Source organism: Colobus angolensis, unplaced genomic scaffold, assembly GCF_000951035.1.
Source record: "Colobus angolensis palliatus isolate OR3802 unplaced genomic scaffold, Cang.pa_1.0 Scaffold22, whole genome shotgun sequence".
Classification (NCBI taxonomy): Eukaryota; Metazoa; Chordata; class Mammalia; order Primates; family Cercopithecidae; genus Colobus; species Colobus angolensis.
Window position 1 is genome coordinate 2,438,694 of NW_012115377.1, and position 18,265 is coordinate 2,456,958.

Below are 18,265 nucleotides of genomic sequence, written 5' to 3' on the forward strand. Positions count from 1 at the left end.
GTGCAGTGACGCGATCTCGGCTCACTGCAACCTCCGCCTCTCGGGTTCAAGCAATTCTCCTGCCCTAGCCTCCCCAGTAGCTGGGATTGCAGGCATGTGTCACCACACCCAGCTAATTTTTGTGTTTTTAGTAGAGACAGGGTTTCACCATGTTGGCCAGGCTGGTCTTGAACTCCCGATCTCAGGTGATCCCTCTGACTCGGCCTCCCTTTGGTGCTGGGATTACAGGTGTGAGCCACTGCGCCTGGCCAAGGGGTTGATAACTTCTATCTCAGAGTGACTGGCCCATGGTGAATTCTCAATCATAGTCACTTATTAGAATGCGAACACAAGGCAGCCCCTATAGGACCAGGGCTTGGGTTCAAATCTTGGCCTGGCCACTTCATCGGTGTGTGGTCAAATTCTTTTTTTTTGAGATGGAGTCTTGCTCTGTCACCCAGGCTGAAGTGTGATGGCATGATCTTGGCTCACTGCAACCTCCAACTCTCGGGTCAAGAGATTCTCCTGCCTCAGCCTCCTGAGTAGCTGGGATTACAGGTCCCCGCCACTGCGCCCAGCTAATTTTTGTATTTGTTGTAGAGACGGGGGTTTCACCATCTTGGCCAGGCTGGTCTCGAACCCCTGACCTTGTGATCCACCCACCTCAGCAGTGTCTGATCTCGAACAACTACTCCTCTGTTCACACAAGGAAATGAGATCAGCTCTCCAGGCCCCCACCGACCTCCACCCCGGGGATGAGACTGGACAGGCAGGGGTGGCACAAAGACTCCACAATGGGCCGGGGTCAGACGATCTTCCTTTAATACAAAGTCGATATATCTACATACACGGGGGTGGGAAAACCGCCCGCTGCTTCCGCTGGAATAAACAGTGTCGAAAGTAACCGCATATCTGCCCTTGTACAAAGAGAAACAACTCGCTTGCTCAGGGTGGGGAAAGGGGGTCCCGTCCTTCTGGTTTTGCTCCCAAACTGCCCCATAGTCCCAGGGGGAAAAGGGTCCCTGATGTGGGGCAGCACAGTCATACAGCCCCCGTCCCCGAAGAAGCAGGATCCTCTCCGTCTCCTTGGGGGCGGGAGACGGGGAGATAGCTCAGGCTCTCGGGGCGGGGTGGGGGGAGGCACTGTCATCTCTCTTTTACAGCAGCGTCTCCCTCAACCGTACCCCGTGGGTTTGAACCCAACGCTGCTGGGTCCGAGTTCCCCCATGACCCTACCCTCAGAACTGTATTTGATATGTCTGAAAATTTAATTTATAAAAATGAAACAAAAAGGGGGGAAAAAAAAGCCAAAAAAGACAACAGGGCATCCCATTCTTCTGTGGGCAAAGCAAATTTCTGATGGTAGAAAAAATAAGAAAAAGAAAAAAAAAAAGCAAGCCAAGGTACAGCCGTGGGCCCGGTGTGCGCGTTTGCGAACGTAACTATCAATCACACAAGGACGCGTTCTACAGTGAAAAAATAGACTGTCTTTGAACAGAATATGAACAAGCCAAAGTTGTTCTCTTTGAAAGTTGTTGACTGGCAAGTCTTTTGTTTGTTTCTCTTTAAAAAAAATGGAAAAAAAAATACACTATTTAAAAAAAAAACGAAATGTCACAGGATACAGTTACACTGAGAGTTTTAAAAGAAAGCTGGATTCTGGTCCCAGCCCAGCGTCCCCAGGCTGCAGGGCGGGGAGGAGCCCCCGGGTCCTCCCACACCGCTGGGGAGGACGAGGGCTCTGTCCATGGTTTGTGCTCCGCCCTCCTCCGATTGTGGGGAGCACTCTTATTTGCTCACCGTTCCCCCCCGCCCCCCACCCCGGAATCTGGTTTTGGAATTGGAAGGAAAGGAGGAATGTGCCAAGTATTCGAAGGCGGCGGCCGGTGCCAGGGAGGTCGCTGGGGCGGCCGGGGCCAGTGGGGGGCCTGAGGGGCTGATGGTCCCCGGAAACGGTGCAGAAACGCAGCTGCTGCCGCCTCCTGCCCTGCCCACTGGGGGTCCAGGCCTCAGGAGGTCCACCCGGGAAGGGCAGAGGCATCCGGGGCCGGTGGTGTCAGGCCGGGGGGACCATGGCTTTAGGTTGCATAGTGGTCAAAGCTTCCGAGGTACTCCAGTGCCGCCTGGTAACAGAACTGGTACTCATCCTGGGGAAGCAGAGGTGAACTGTTAGTACCTCCCCTGCTCTAATGCCTCCCAGGGCTCCCTATCGCCCTCAGGAGCAGGACAAGCTCCTCAGCCTGGTGCGGGTCTCTTGCAGAAGGTCTCTTTGGCCCCCACAGCGCTCCCACAATGAAGTGAGCGATGCCACACCTCTGGCCTAACATAGCTACGTTCTTCACCTGGAAGGCCCTCTCCTCCCCTGTCTGCCTGGAGGCCCTATTCACCTTTTCATTTTTATTTATTTATTTTGAGACAGTCTCACTGTGTCACCCGGGCTGGAGTGCAGTGGCGCCATCTCGGCTCACTGCAACCTCCACTTCCTGGGTTCAAGCGATTCTCCTTCCTGAGCCTCCTGAGTGGCTGGGATTACAGGTGCCCACCACCACACCCAGCTAATTTTTGTAACACCCAGCTAATTTTTGTATTTTTAGTAGAGACAGGGTTTCGCCATGTTGGCTAGGCTGGTCTCGAACCCCTGACCTCAGGTGATCCGCCTGCCTTGGCCTCCCAAAGTGTTGGGATTACAGGTGTAAGTTACCACATCCAGCCTCATTTTTATTTTTTTGTAGAGATGGGGTCTTGCTGTGTTGCCCAGGATGGGCTCAAGCGATCCTCCCACCTCGGCCTCCCAAAGTGCTGGGATTACAGGTGGGAGCTGCCATGCCCGGTCCCCCCACTCATCTTTTAAGACATAGCTGCTGCTCAGAACCCCCTCCACTGGAACATTCCCCTTGGAGCTAGGAGTCTGGGCCTCAGTTTCCTCATCTGTACATTGGTTGGACTTGAGGATCAGTGGTTCATGGCAGGGTCCAGGCTGAGCCACAGACTTGCTGTGACTTGGGGACTGCAATGAGCCCATCTCTGTCCACTCCAAGGGCTGCTTCTCGGCTCTGACCTTCAGCCGACTGTTGTGTTAAGAGGGTTACTGGTCCCCTTCTGGCACGGGAGGGGTCTGTGGACCGTCCACCCACAATGACCCAGAGAGTCCCAGGTGGCCGTACTCATCTCACAGAGAAGGAAACTGGGGCTTAGGGCAGTCGGGGTGTGAGGCCAGGCTGCCTCCCCTCCCTGTCCCGTCTTTACCTCCGTCTGCACCATGGCCGGCCGCTGGGTTCGTAGCATCTTCACCGTCTGAAAGATGTCCACCACACCTTCGTACCGCATCCGCTCCAGCACGATGCTAAGCGTGATGAAGACGCCTGTCCTGCCCACGCCGGCACTGGGGGAAGTCAAGTGAGCACAACCATTCAGGGGCAGGTGCTGGAGAGCCCTGATCTGACCACCTGATTCCCCGAGGACTCTTAACAGCCCAGACGGGACAGCCTAAGCTTGGGGCTGTCCCTACCAGGCCTCAGTTTCCCCAGCAGGGCCAAAAGCGGGGGCACTCAAGGGAGCTCACCTGCAGTGGACAGAGATGGGGCCGTCCTGACCAAACTGCTCCTTGGTCTTATGCACCTGGCCGATGAAGTCGATGAAACCCTCCCCTGACTTTGGCACACCCTGTTCCGGCCAGTCTGTGAACTGGAACTGCCGGACGGTCCGGGACTGGCCATCCTGGAGTGCAGAGAGCCCAATCTTGTTGTCAGTGTCAGCAGCCACCATGGGGATTTTTCTCCATCCTCCTTATCCTCACCCTCATTTTTTTTTTTTTTTTTTGAGATGGAGTTTCGCTCTTGTCACCCAGGCTGGAGTGCAATGACGCGCTCTCGGCTCACTGCAACCTCCGCCTCCAGGGTTCAAGTGATTCTCCTGCCTGAGCCTCCCGATTAGCTGCGATTACAGGCATGAGCCACCATGCCTGGCCCTCACCCCCATTTTGTACACTCTCCGCCATTCGTTCACCCTGATAACTTTCTGTCCTTCACAATCCAATGGTACTGCTTTCCACAAGAGATGCTCCAACCTCATCCTCACCACTCCTTGCTACCCACCTGTTCCTCTCCCCACATTTCCCAAACCCACCACGTCCCATGTGACATCCAGCACCTCCATCCTCCATCCTTCACCATCCAATAGTGCACCCAGCTCTGCCCTTCCCAGCTCCTATTCACCATGATCCTCTGTCATCTTCCACTCTGTGCCATTTCAGGGCCCTACAGCACAACTCCACTCCATCACTGTCCATAGCTCATCACGGATGATTCATCTTCTACAACCCAATAATGGCATCATCTTTCATCCTCCACCATCCAACACCATCTTCCACCATCCGATAATGGTGCCATTTCTACCACCCACTGCTGGTAACTCATCTTCTGTTACACAACAGTTCCATCCAACACCATCTTCTACCATCCACCACTGGTAACTCATTTCACCACCCAAAATCATCCAACACTATCTTCTACAACCTACTGCCATTATCATTCATCCTTTGCCATCCAATGGTGCTATTTTCCACCATCCACCCCTGGTAACTCATTACCTTCTGCCATCCAACAGTTTGACCCAACACCATCATCTTCCATCATCTACCACCATCCCCTCTTGGTAACTCATCCCTAACCATTCAATGATGGGATCTTCCACTGACTGTCTTCATTCCCCACTACTCAACCATTCCTCTTTCCAGTCTCTTTTTCCACCACCCAGTGGTGCCATCCAACCACATCATTCTCTGCCATCTTCCATCCTTCACAACTCAATGGCACCATTTTCCACCATCCATCACTAACAATTCACTCTCCACCATCCAAGGGTACCATCTTCCACTGACATTCTCCATTCCCCATCATCTACCTTGTTCTTTTTTTTTTTTTTTTTTTTGAGACGGAGTCTCGCTCTGTCACCCAGGCTGGAGTGCAGTGGCCGGATCTCAGCTCACTGCAAGCTCCACCTCCCGCGTTCACGCCATTCTCCTGCCTCAGCCTCCCGAGTAGCTGGGACTACAGGCGCCCGCCACCTCGCCCGGCTAGTTTTTTGTATTTTTTAGTGGAGACGGGGTTTCACCATGTTAGCCAGGATGGTCTCGATCTCCTGACCTCTTGTGATCCGCCCGTCTCGGCCTCCCAGAGTGCTGGGATTACAGGCTTGAGCCACCGCGCCCGGCCCAATGTACCATCTTTCCCTGATGTTTTACATTTTCCAAAATCTCCTTTCCCAACCCCATCTTCCTTAATCTTGTACTACCCATTGGTTTATACCATTGACTACTGATGGTTTACTGTCCTTTCTTAGTCAAAGTGTTTCCCATTGATTTTCTCCACCCCCTGCTGGCCAAACATTCACCCTCCTCCAATTCTGTCTTTCTCCATCCACCACTGAGAAAGCATCATCCTTCACTGACCCAAACTACCACATTCCACTGACATTCTCCATCCTGTTATGCAAGTGTTCTTCTCTCCATTTCCAGATTCCAGCCCTCCAAGGGCACCATCTTGCACTGCTTGCAGCACGATACCCAGTGATTGCTGTTCGTTCAGCGGGCTTCACCATCCTTTGGCATCAACTTGGCCAACATTCCCCATCCTCTATCATCCCCTCACTGCATTCTCTACCATCATCGATCTTCCACCACTAACTTGGATCCTTTGTCACCCAACAGGGCCACCTTCCACTATGAGTCTTCATCTGTTGCCACCTAATACGTGGCCTTTCTCCCTCCACCTGACACTGCAGTCCTTCATTGAGCCAACACCATCCATACTCATCTCTCCTCACCCAACGGTGCCAATCCCCACCCTCTGACTCTCCTTGTCCCCCGTCTACCACCCATCACCCTCAATTCCTCAAGTCCCTTTCAGCCTTTTAATATCATCCTCCGCAGGTGGCTGCTTCCAGGGGAAAGCCCCATTCATTTCCTTGAATATCATCCCCTGGGACCATGTTCCCTAGTGAGTGGAGACAAGACCCTCTCTTCCACCTATGCGGCGGGAGGAGCGAGTGGCCCACTGGTCAGCTAACATTTCTCCTGCTTCCTAGCGCTTATCCCTAACCCTCGGCCTTCGTATCCATCACCAAACAGGACAGCCCTTTCCAGATCACTAAGGCAACAGCCTGTGGGGCCCAGTCTGGCTCCAGCCCCTCCCGCCAATCTGTCTCTAGACTCACCCTGGCATCTGTGACCTTGAACTCTCGCAGAATATACTGAGGCATGTTGTATTCTGCCATCGGATCTACCACAAAGTACTGGTAGCGGGCAGAGCGCTCGGCCGGCCAGTACTGGTGACACTTCTCCTGCAGAGGAGAGGGTGGCCGTGGTCAGTGCTGTCTGAGCCACAGTCTGGTCCGCGACCTTCCCCGCCGTGGTCCCTGGCTTACCCGGCCCATCTCCCGCAGCTTGGTCAGCATCACCACGATGGTCGAATTGTTCTCCCACAGCATGCGCCAGAAGTCTTCTGTGGTCTCTGCCAGCGGCCCCTGTGTCGCGATGTAGGCCTTTTGCTGCCTGCAGGCATGGGGTGTGTGAGCCCAGGGCCGGCGGGGAGACCCAGCGTGGTCCTCACCTGATGCTGCCCTGGGAGGGTCAGGACCAAGCCGGCAACAGCTACACCTACCACCCCAACTGCCTGCCAGGAATGGATGCCGGGTGCACCATGTCCCCTCCTGGTGATCCCATTTTGCACGCGGGGAAACCACCAGCCTCATGACAAATTCAAACCCCTTGACAAAGCTGTGGGACTGTCCACTAACCTCTCCTGATTTCTTCCCTCCACCTCCTTCAAGGGCCACTGCCCTACTTTTAGCTGCTTGCATGGGCCCAGTTCTCAGCTCCGGGCCCTCGCACGTGTGGCACCCTCTGCCCGGAACGCCCTCCCCTCTGTTGCCAGGATTTCTCAATCTCAGTGCTATTGACATTTGGTATTAGACTGTTCTCTGGGACAAGCGGTCCTGTGTACTGTAGGATGCTGGTCCCCCCAGTCAGTGCCGGGAGTAGTAATCATGACAATAGGAAATATCCCTGGGGTGTCAGAATTACCCCAGTGGAGAACCACTGATAGAGAAGAACAGATGGAATCACATGGACAGCAGCCGTCGGTTAAATATACATCTAAAGATGTGTATTTAAACAGCTCAGAACTGCCAGTATCTCTCCAGCTCTGTCTCCCACAAGACTGGAGGCCTCTTGAAAGCAGAGATGGGGTCCTTCTGGGGCCCCGAGGTGAGAACGGCGTGACACCTACCTGTAGCCATCGATGAAGCTGGCGTTGATGTAGTCAGAGCCCTCCACACCCCGGATGGGCTGCAGACACACTCGTGTACTCTCATAGGGCATGATGTTCACCAGGCGGTTCTTGAACTTGTTACAAGGCAGATTGGCACTGATGAAGCGTGACGTGTGGGCCTTGGAGTTGGCCAGCCGCTGTGGGGAGGAGGCGGCCAAGGGCCACCGTTAGGATGAGGAAGGCTACGCTTTCAGCTGGAGTACCAATGGTGGATAGGTAGGTAGGGGCACCCCGCCGCCATCTTCTAGTCCCCATTGCTCGGGGCGAGCCTGAGTTTCGGCTCTTTGGGCCTCCTCCCCACCCTGCCCATGGCAGCCTCCACCCCGCTGGCACCTTGAACTCGAGTTCCATGCCAGTGACGTGCTCGCCAGGCTCCACCTGGGCCAGCTTCTGGATGTAGGCATAGAGGCTGCGTGCCGGTACTTCTGTGTTGCCACAGCCCACGGCCTCCAGCAGGGCCTCGTGGATGAAGCTGTACTGGTCCTCCGTCTGCACCATGTAGTTGCGCTGGGACCTCATGAGCGTCACGTGGCCATAGACATCGACTGTCTTCTCTGGCTTGATCCGCTCAAGCATGGCGTCGATGACGATAAAGCAGCCTGTACGGCCCACGCCAGCACTGCGGGGACAGCCACGTGGAGTTCAGGGGCTGCTGGGCTGCGGGGGCCGGGGGAAGCGGACGGGGCAAAGTGGGGTGGACGTACCTGCAGTGAACCACGACGGGGCCAGCATCTGGTGGGTTGCAGGTCTTGACTCTCCGCAGGAAAGCCAGGAAGGGCGTTGGGTATTCAGGCACGCCGTGGTCTGGCCACGCCGTAAACTGGAACTGGCGGACCTCGCGTTTCTCACTGGAGCCATTCTGGGGACCACAAGGATGTCACCTGTCACTCTGGCTCACCCTGCCGCCCATGTGCTGAAAATGCCCAAATGGCTGGGCACGGTGGCTCATGCCTGTAATCCCAGCACTTTGGGAGGCTGAGGTGGGTGGATTATCTGAGGTCAGGAGTTCAAGACTAGCCTGACCAACATGGTGAAACCCCGTCTCTACTAAAAATACAAAATTAGCCGAGCGTGGTGGTGCATGCCTGGAATCCCAGCTCCTCGGGAGGTTGAGGCAGGAGAATCGCTTGAACCCAGGAGGTGGAGATTGCACCATTGCACCCCAGCCTGGGCAACAAGAGCGAAACTCCGTCTAAAAAAAAATGCCCATGTCTGCACCTCCCAGTCTCCATGTCCCTAAGTGCCTGACTTGGGTTCTAGCCGCCCCTGGACTTTTCCAAGTAGAGAGTCTTGTGTACTCTTCACACACAACATGGTCAACTGTATCTGGCCTTCATCCCAAACCTGCTCCCCCATCTTAGCTGAAGGTGGCTCCAAATGGCTCCAACCTTCTGGGCACTCTGGCCACAGATTGAGAGTCACCCTTAACTCTCCCCTCTCACATCTAACACCTCACCCAGGACTGTCGGCTCTGCCTTCAAAGTCTATCCCGATCCAACTGCTCCTCTTCTCCATGGAGGCCAACCTGGTCTAGAACTGTCACCACCCTCTTTGCCCCAGACCTTGGCTCCCACCCAAGCCCCTCAGTCTGTCCTCCCTGCAGCAGCCAGAGGGCACCTGAGTGCCTGAGTCAGATCTGGTCCCTCCTCTGCCCACAGCCCTCCATGGCTCCTGCCTCCCACACGGTCGAAGCCCAAGTCTTCCCCAAGGCCCACAGGATCCTGCACGACCTGCCCTGTCCCCTCCCTGCCCTCCCCGCTGTTCCTCTAACACGCCAGGCACGGTCCTGCCCCAGGGCCTCTGCATAGGCTACACCCTCTTACCTGAAATGCTCTTCCCCCAGATTTCCCTATCATACCCTCTTCCAGGTCCCGGACACTGTTTTTCTCCTTTATTTTCTCCTTTAACACGTAAACTTTCTTGATGTTTCATAGTCGTGGTCTGTGTCTTGTATACTAGACTGTTAAGTCCCCCAAGGGCAGAACGTTTTGTCTGTTTAGGTCCCTGTTGTGTGCTTGTGTCCAGGTTAGCGAATGAGACATAACACGTGCTTAATGTGTGTGACTGAACCAAGAATTCTCACTCACTCTTGTCCATGTACTCAGTTTTCTGGTACTTAGATCAAGCAGGTGCCTGACGGTGCAGTGACCTGGCTGGGTGTTGGGGATACATCATGGTGCCAGTAGCGCCTCCCCTCCCCCTTATAACAATAACAAATGTCCCCTGGATGGCAGAATTGTCCTAATTCAGAACCACAGATGGAGAAAAACAGATGGAACCACACTATGGACAGCAGCCATCAGTTAAATACATATCTAAAAGATCTTCTCCATCCCAGCCCTGACTTTGCAGGGCTGCCAGTATCTGTCCATCTCTGTCTGGACACTCCTTGAAGGCAGGGCTGGGGCCCTGCTGATGCCCCACCACAGGCTCAAGCTGGGTGAGGCCAGAGGACAGTAGGCAAAGAGGACCTGGGGCATGAGTAAAGGCCAGAGGAAATCAGGCTCATTGCTGAGTTGGGCTCTGCCGGCTTTGTCCACCTGCCGTGGGTGGAAACAAGCAGTGTCCTCTCTGAGCCTCAGTTTCCCCCTCCACGGAAGTGGGCTCCATGAGAATGAAGTCAGTCTGGGTAGACACGCTCGGCTTTCCCTCTGTCCTACGGGGAGTGCCCTGGGTAGAAGCTGGGGCCCTCTGCCTCCCTTCCAACACATTCCTCCACCTTCAGCCCCCAGCCCGGGCTTCACCTTGTGCAGAGAGAATGTTCTGACGCAGAACGTGGCCAGCTCGATGGTGTCTAGCAACGTGACCTGGATGAAGCCGTAGATCTCCGTGCCTCTGTTGGGCCAGTACTGATCACACTTGATCTAGACCGGGCAAGAGAAGAGGCGTCAGCAAGGGCCAGGCTGGCCGGCGAGGGCTTGAGGGCCGTGGGGTCCGAGGCTCACCCGTGACTTCTCCTCCAGCCGCGTCATCATGACGATGGTGGCCGACCGCTGCTCCCACACCATACGCCAGAAGTCCCCAAAGGTCTCGGGCAGCGGCCCCTGCGTGGCAATGTACGCGTTCTGACGCCGGTAGCCATCCACGTAGTTGGCATTGATGTAATCACTACCCACGATGCCTGCAGCCGGGGTGAGAGGCCAGGGATCTGTGGGGGCTGTCTTGCCAGGTTGGCTCTGTCTGGCCAACCACTTCCTCGAAGTTCACTCTGACTGCTCCCAGACTGTCCTTGAGGTGACCATGGGACGTGTACTTCACAGTTTCTCCCCTTCCGTGCTATCACCATTTGGGACCAGATTGCTCTCTGTGGTGGGGCCGTTCTGCGCACTACAGGGTGCTGAGCAGCATCCCTGCCCTCCACCCACTCCGTGCCAGCAACATTTCTTCCCCCCAAGATGTGACAATCAAAGATGTCCTTGGACACTGCCAAACGTCCCCTGGGCAGCAGAACTGCTCTGATTGATCACAACTGATGCAGAAGGAAAGATGAAGCCATGTTAGAGACAGCAGCCATCAGTTAAATACTTATCTAATAGAGCAGCCATCAGTTAAATACATATCTAAAGATGCCCAGTGGCCTCCAGCTGGAGCTGGAGCAGGTCTATGACCAGAATCAGGCCTCAGTGGCCAAGGGGAGACATGGGATCTAGCACTTTCTGTGCAGTAAGGAAGGGCAGGTTAAGTCCGGGGGTCTCTGAGCTACCTTCAATGGGCTGGAGGATGACGCGGGAGTGGTCATAGGCGATGACGTTGGCGTACCGGTTCTTCGGCTTGTTCACTTCCAGGTTGGAATGTTCCCATGTGAACTGCTGTCCAGGGTCGATGGACTGGAGAGGAAGGGGACGGCGTGGGTATCAGGGTAGCTGCCTGTGAGGCCAAAGTGATGAGGGCGGGAGGCGGAGGGCGGGCGACGGAGGGCGGGCTCACCTCATACTCCTGGGAGAGCTTGAGGCTGTCGTTGGCCTTGAGCCGCTCCGTGTGCTCTGCCATGTCTGCGATGGGGATTGGTGGGTGGCTAAGCATACCTACAGGATGGAGCAGACCCCGCCGGGGTTGGTCACTGGGGGGCCAGTCAGGGACTGGGGAGAAGGGGGTGCTCTACGTGTGAGTCTGCAATGGGCGAGCTGCGGTTAGAAGGGCGTGGCTGGGGTGGGGCTTGCAGGAGGGGAAGACTCAGGGTGGCTCACGAAGGGGCTGGGACCCCAGGCCTAGGGGACTCTAAAGGCAGCAGGTTTGAGGCCGCTGCTCGGGGCACAGCCTGATACCCCTGGAGGGGCCTGGATCACAGCGTTGGCACATCCTGCTTCCTTCTGACCAGGCTGGGGGTGCAGGGGCTGGCAGAAGGGTCACCCTGGAGATGTCAAGCTCCCAGTGCCTTGAGCCAAGAAGCAAGTCTGTGGCACAGAAATTAAACGGCAGATGCAGCTGGCTGGGCTTTGGAAATACTGTCCTTGGGTGGGCAACTGACACCCCTTACTGTCCCTCTGGGATTAGAGGCACTAAATCCTCTTCCAGGTAGAGGTGAGGGACTGGAGAGGTGTAACAGTATGTGTGCGTGGATGTGAGGGGAGTGAGGGGCCCCCATCTGTCCCTGCGCTTGTTTGGGGCAGAAGCAGGTGCAAGCAGGCCCTGGCCTGAGAGCTCTTATCCTTTCAAGCCCCCCTGGATGGCTGCTGGAGGTGCTGGGTGTGGGCTCAATTCTCCCTTCCCGATATCTGGGTCTGCAGAACCCTGACCTCTCCTGGGACCTGTGCACCGGATGTTCAGCTCTCACGTGGTTTCCAGGCCAGTTGGTAACATCTGATGTTCTGAGCCTCTCATGTGTCCCCAGCTGCCCTGGGTACCCCCCAAGAGCTCACATCTAAGGGGCCTGCCTGTCACGTGGGCACGTCCTGGGTACATACGTGCCTCACCCACATCCCTGACACACACATACACACCACACACACAGCAGTAACACACAGCCACCTAAGGGCCCAATGGACCAACCCCCTGCCCTCTTCCAGGAGCCAGCACAGGACAGGTGGGCAAGGGCCGGCGGTGGGTGGGCGCGTGGACAGAGACAGGAGGCAGGATGGAGAAACCAAAGAGGAAACGAACAGGGGGGGAGAAAGGAAGCCAAAAACAGACACAGAAACTAACTTTCAAAGTGAAACCCCGGCTCCCTGAGGGGGCTCCTGAGGCCTGAATCTGCAAACAGCAAACAATAAATAAATGAAAACATGCAGGGGGTGGGGGGGGGTTCCACCTCTGCCTCCCCCACCCCTCACTGGCTGGCGGATGCAAAGGGCAGAAGCAATGCGGACAACGTGGGGGACGTACAGCCACCTGGGTCCCCACCTGTGGACTCACGATAGCTGCTAACTGTGTACCCCTCTGGCTGGACACCAGTCAGTCCTGGTCTTGACCCGTCACTCTGGAAGGACTCCAAAGTGCTAGGTTCTTCCGTCTACAAATCCCCTCCCCCAGACCAGCCTGGCCTTGGGTCCCCTCTGTTGAGGTCAGCAGAGGGCATTCTGAGGAAGGAGGATGCAGGATGGTGAAGGAGAAGCTGGGGGAGCAGGGAAAGGACATATGGGCCCATGCCATGAGCTTCAAAGAGGACAGCAGCCATCAGTTAAATGCACATGTTGAAAATCCTTATTTGGATGGAAACAGAACAGACATAAGCTAGTCCAGAGACAGAAATGAAACGGGAGCACATTAGCAGTGAATTATGAAACTCTTCATGATCCCTTTACAAGACTGCAGCTATCAGTTACATGCACATTTAAAATCCTCATTTGGCTGAAAAACCAAAGCAACATGAATCAGTACAGAGGTAAGAAAGGGAAGAGAATACACGAGGGGTGATACATGAGGCCCTGTATGATCCCTTTATGAGGACGGCAGTCATCAGTTACATACGAATGGTCAAACTCCTCATTTGGATGAAAACAGAAGTGACACAAGCCAGTCCAGAGACAAAAAGAAGAAAGTACATCAGGAATGGCATGTGAGGCTGTGCATGAGGCTTTAAGGAAGACTAAAGACATCAGTTAAATACAAATGTTTAAAATCTCCGTTTGGGTGGAAAATAGAGTTAATATGAACCAGTTCAGAGATAGGAAGTGGAGACCGGTACAGTCAGAAGGACAGATGTAACCAGGCTGTGGACCCATAAGGAGAATAGCAGCCATCAGTAAAATGAAAAATTTCTTACTTGGTTAGCAGCAGCTGGCATGAACCCATGAAGAGGGGGGTGATGGTGGCGTTTGTGAATCATACATGGAAAGGATCAAGGATAAGACCTTGATTCAGTTCTCCTTGACTGGCAGGTGACTTTATAGGGAACTGTAAAGAGGCATGAGCCCCAGCACCCATGGTGGGAAGAGGTACAAGGCGTGGGGCAGGTATAATTTCTGTACCTTGCTAGGGATATATCCCAAGGGAGTGTGGAAAATGGCTGAGGGCAAACCTTAACTCTCACCACTGAGGAACATTAAAACTAGAGAGATAAACAGAAGAACAGCTCTTTCTGCCCAAAGAAATGAGGGGTAGTTTTGTGTTTTCTCCGTTTTTTTAAATTTTTAAACATCTTCTTTAGGCTTCTGAAGAGGACAGCAGCCATCAGTTAAAAGTTAACTTAAAAAGGTCTCACTTGGTTTTAAGCAGAACCAACCTGAGTTTCAAGCCCAGATCCATGTAGGGTGGGAGGTATTTGGGAATCAAGAATGTGGCTGTACCAAGCACAGTTCAGAGGGGGCCAATGAGGGGCCCCCAGGGTGGCAGCTACTGCTTCTCACCAGCTATCTCCCCTGTTGGCGGTATCCCTGGTACCAGGGATAAGTACATACCTGGAGTCTGGAAGTTAATGCGTCTCATTTCCACAGGGTCCTTGGGGTGGTGAGGGGCGAGGTCAGCATTGTTCAGGAGGCATTTGGTGCGAGGTTCTGAGTCCTTGCGTTTACTTTAGGAGAAGCAAGCAGAACAGTCCAGTTAGTACTGGCACATGTTCATGTGTGAACACAGTTCAGGCCCCAGGAATGTGTGGTAGGAAAAGGACTGTATACCCATATGACTGGGGTTTCCAGGACCAAGTACAGATACATGTACAAGCTGTGGGGGCAGCCAGACATCCCCTCTCCCGTGGGCACAGTATCAACCCATTCCCTGTCCTCCTCCTCTTGCCTGAAGCCTCCAGGGGGCAGGGCTGGTTCTTACCTGTCAGGTTTGCTGTTCCCGAAAGCAGACACAGGTGAGAAGGGGGGAAAAGAGAAAGGTGAGGGTATGCTGGCCACAAAGGGCTTGTTCTATGACTCAGTGGCTTCCTTAACCTCCCTGAGCTTTGGTCTCCTCTGGAAAATGGCGTCCCTCTTTCTTGTTTGTCCCCCTGCCTATCGATACCACAAGGAGGTTTATCTCAGCCCTCCCTTTCTAAGCTGGGACATGCCCCATGGGGCCACTACAACTGCTATCCTCATTGAACTTGGATACAGGCAGCCTCTACCCCAAATCATCTTGCGGAGGTGAAGATGGGGGTTAACAGGAGAAGCCAAGCCACTGGCCTGCTTTGAGCCTTAGCTCTGCCATTCCCATGCTGTGTGACCTTGATCAAGTGGCTTAACCTCTCTGAATTTCGATTTCCCCACGTGTACAACAGAGACCCTTAGTGATGATTCTCTGAGACAAGTCCTCCCTCCTTTTCCAGGAAGCCCTCCCTGCTGTCAAGTCAGGGAAGACACAGGGCTTACTTCTTGTAGAGCAGGATAGCAATGACAATGCAGATTATGAAGACCACGGCCAGCACAGGCCCAATCACCCAGATAAGCCCCTCCTCGCCATCCACGATGGGCTGGGGGTCCGGGTTATCCAGCTGGAAGGGGTCTGAGAAGGGACTGGCTGCAAAAGTCTGCAGGGAAAGGGGGGGTCTCCATCAGTGTCCACCCTCCTTGCAGTGGCCAGATGGGTCTCTCTCAAACACAAACCCATGCTTCTCCCCTGCTTTAGATCCTTCTATATTCCTAGAACCTTGACCCTGATGGCCCATATGACCTGGTCCCTGCCAGTCTTTGCTCTTCCCATTCCCTTCTCTGCTCCAGCCACTCTGAAATCCTTTCTGTACCTCCCAGACCTTTCTACATGCAAATCCTGGGATGCTTTTTCTTTGTTGAACTCCTACTCACCCCTCAACGCCCCAGACCTTGGAAGGTCTCTTCCTCTTAAGAAACCTTCGTTTCAGGATCCCTCCACTCCCAAGTCTTCCTCACTGCCCAGCTCTGACCACAGGGAGCTGCCTGTGACTGACCACAGAGGATCTGCCTCTGGTTTTGAGGTCAAGGCCCTGGGAAATGGGGTCTGCCTCATTCAGAGGTGTGTCTGGCAGACACCCTTCAGGACTTACAGGCTCACTCTTCTGAAGCACAGCAAGCACAAAGAGGACATAGCGGTGGCCAGGCTCCAGGCCGCGGTTATCGAAGCCGCCATACTGCTTCTGGTCGCCGGGATGGAAGGTGGGTGGCAGCACAGAGAAGCGAGCTGCGATATAGGGTCGGGGCACCTCTAGCTGACGCGAGTGCCGCAGGCTGCGCCTCTGTAGCCGTGAGATGTCCTGGATGAGCTGCGGGAACAGAGTCATGGGTGGCTCAGAGCTCAGCTGGGAGCAACAGAGCACGTCAAAGCTGGGACATATCTGGGCCCTGCAGGTTTGGCCCCAGGCCCTCACCTCCTCCAGATCCATGTCCTCCGGGCTACCCAGTGGGGTCAGGAATTGGCCTCCACGAGACTTGCGCAGTGGCACCATCACAATGAAATAGCTCCTGTAGGGAGAAGGGTAAGAGTCAAAGGGGGCCGTCGATAGGGATGACCAAGGGATGCTACATGGGGCAAATGGGGGAGGCTGTTTCTCTGGGTCTTCCCTTCTGTTCATACAATGAGCCTATTCCCCTGTGCCCCATCCATAAATGCCACAGTTGCTGACTCAGGCCTCCAGGCCTTGGATCATGCTGTACTTTCTGCCTAGAAGGCTTACTTCATGTAATTCTCATTATTGAACTCCTATACATCCTTCAAAGCCCCAGCTTCAATGCCCACATAGCCTTGTAGCCCTTAAATCTTCTCTGCCTCTGAGGCAGAGTGCTCCTCTCCCCACTGGGGACTCGCAGCTTTGCCTCCCCACCAGTTGGGAAGCCCAGAACCAAATCCTTTCAGGGACCCTAGTATTACCCAGTGGAGGGTCAGGAATATAGGGTATCAGGAAATGATGGAAGAGCAGACACAGGGCACATTTAGTGACAATGGCCCATGAGAAGCACTGAATCTTGGACGACCCCATGAACTGGGGCTGATAGGGTCTGTGTTTCATAGACAAGGAAACTGAGGCACAGAGAGGGCACATGTCTTGCTCCAGCCACATAGCAGCCTGATGGGAGTGACAAGGAACCCAGAGTATGGGGGTGAGCATACTGGACAGGCACGGGGCTCTGGCCGTCAGGAAGATACACCATGATGAAGCCGTCGGCGTCGGGCTTGGGGGCAACGCTCGGCTTGCCGTTGAGCAGGTTGAAGGCGGTCCAGGCGGTGACTGTCTGCTGGAGGCCACCCAGGCTGCTGCCGCGATTGGTCAGCACAAAGTTATAGAAGGTGTGGGGCTTGAGGTGTGTGATGAGCTTCTTGGTGGTGCGGCCATCCACATCCAGTGTGAGCCCGTTGTACTGGATCTGTGGACCAGGGCTAGCTCAGCAGGGTCTGGTGGGCTCAACACCTGCCCGTGGATTGAGCCCCAGCTCCAGGCTGAGTTCCCCACCCTGACGGAGCTCTGATCCCACTGAACCCTGACCCTAGGCAGAAATCCAACATTGACTGATCCCTGATTCCAGGCTGAGTTCCCAACTCTGACTGAGCCCCAACCTCACTGAACCCTGACCCCAGATGTGCCTAAATTCCAGCTGAGCCCTGACCCTAGGTAGAAAACCACTTTGACTGAGCCCTGATCCCATGCTGAATCCCCAGTCCTGACTGAGCCCTAATCCCACTGAACCCTGAATCCAGACTAATCCTGAATTCCAGCTGAGCCCTGACCCTAGGTGGAAACTTAACTCTGAGATCTGATCCTAGACTGATTCCTGATCTCACACTGAATCTCAATCCCAGGCTGACCTCCGATCCCAGACTTGGCACCAACTCCAGACTAAACTCCGACCTCAGGCTAAGTACCAACTCTGAGTCCCAATCTTGACTATGCTTCAGTCCCAGCTGAGCCACGATCTAAGGCTGAGCCCCAACTCTGATTTCCAATATGGACTAAATCTTAATCCCAGACTGAACCTCAGTCCCAGCTAAGTCACAATCCAAGGTTGAGCCCAACACTGATCCCCAGTATTGACTGAACCCCAATCCCAACTGACCTCAATTCCAGCTGGGCCCCAAGTCTGATTCCCAGTATTGACTAAGCCTCAATCCTAGCTGAGGCCCATCTTTGACTGAGCCCTGATCCCTGACTTCACACCAACTCCAAACTGAGCCTTAACCCCTGCCGAACTACAGCCCCTGACCCTGCCTGCCTGCCTGCCTGCCTGCCTGTCTGTCTGCTGGCTGGGCAGTCGCACCTTGTACGGCGTGGGCGAGTTGTAGTTGTCCGGGAACTCCCAGCTGAGCAGAACCGATGTCTTCATGATCATTTTCACCTTGAAGTTCTTGGGCGAGACTGCCAGGGAGGTGGCCGAGCAGGGAGAGAGCAGAAGAGAGGCCCCGTGAGTGCCTAGCACCGGGCGGCGTGAAGCGGGGTGGGGTGGGGCGGCCCAGGCGCTCCCTGTCGTCCGCTGTGCCCATGCCCACGGCCTTCCTGCCTGGCCCTGGCCCGGCCCTGCCCTGTCCTGTCCCAAGTCCCTGCTTCGGGAGACGGCGCGGCTGCAGAAGCTGCAGAGAGAAGGTGGAGGAGGAGGAAGAGGCCCCGTGAGTGCCTAGCACCGGGCGGCGTG

At 54.8% G+C, this 18,265-nt stretch overlaps 1 protein-coding gene across 1 annotated transcript in view; it reads right to left on the reverse strand.

Moving 5' to 3' along the window:
* Positions 1 to 778: 778 nt before the first annotated feature.
* Positions 779 to 18,265, reverse strand: part of PTPRS (protein tyrosine phosphatase, receptor type, S) — a 69,513-nt gene continuing 52,026 nt past the window's right edge. Inside the window, exons 10-28 of the mRNA XM_011943481.1 lie at positions 17,894 to 17,991; positions 16,752 to 17,005; positions 16,012 to 16,105; positions 15,691 to 15,906; positions 15,041 to 15,198; positions 14,511 to 14,522; positions 14,144 to 14,256; positions 11,235 to 11,332; positions 11,011 to 11,134; positions 10,253 to 10,428; positions 10,052 to 10,171; positions 8,012 to 8,166; positions 7,641 to 7,926; positions 7,266 to 7,444; positions 6,403 to 6,529; positions 6,193 to 6,318; positions 3,542 to 3,696; positions 3,226 to 3,361; positions 779 to 2,126 (exon numbers count right to left, since the gene is read on the reverse strand). Coding sequence (XP_011798871.1) covers positions 2,058 to 2,126; positions 3,226 to 3,361; positions 3,542 to 3,696; positions 6,193 to 6,318; positions 6,403 to 6,529; positions 7,266 to 7,444; positions 7,641 to 7,926; positions 8,012 to 8,166; positions 10,052 to 10,171; positions 10,253 to 10,428; positions 11,011 to 11,134; positions 11,235 to 11,332; positions 14,144 to 14,256; positions 14,511 to 14,522; positions 15,041 to 15,198; positions 15,691 to 15,906; positions 16,012 to 16,105; positions 16,752 to 17,005; positions 17,894 to 17,991 — 2,696 coding nt within the window. The 3' untranslated portion in view covers positions 779 to 2,057. The remainder of the gene's footprint in view (positions 2,127 to 3,225; positions 3,362 to 3,541; positions 3,697 to 6,192; positions 6,319 to 6,402; positions 6,530 to 7,265; positions 7,445 to 7,640; positions 7,927 to 8,011; positions 8,167 to 10,051; positions 10,172 to 10,252; positions 10,429 to 11,010; positions 11,135 to 11,234; positions 11,333 to 14,143; positions 14,257 to 14,510; positions 14,523 to 15,040; positions 15,199 to 15,690; positions 15,907 to 16,011; positions 16,106 to 16,751; positions 17,006 to 17,893; positions 17,992 to 18,265) is intronic.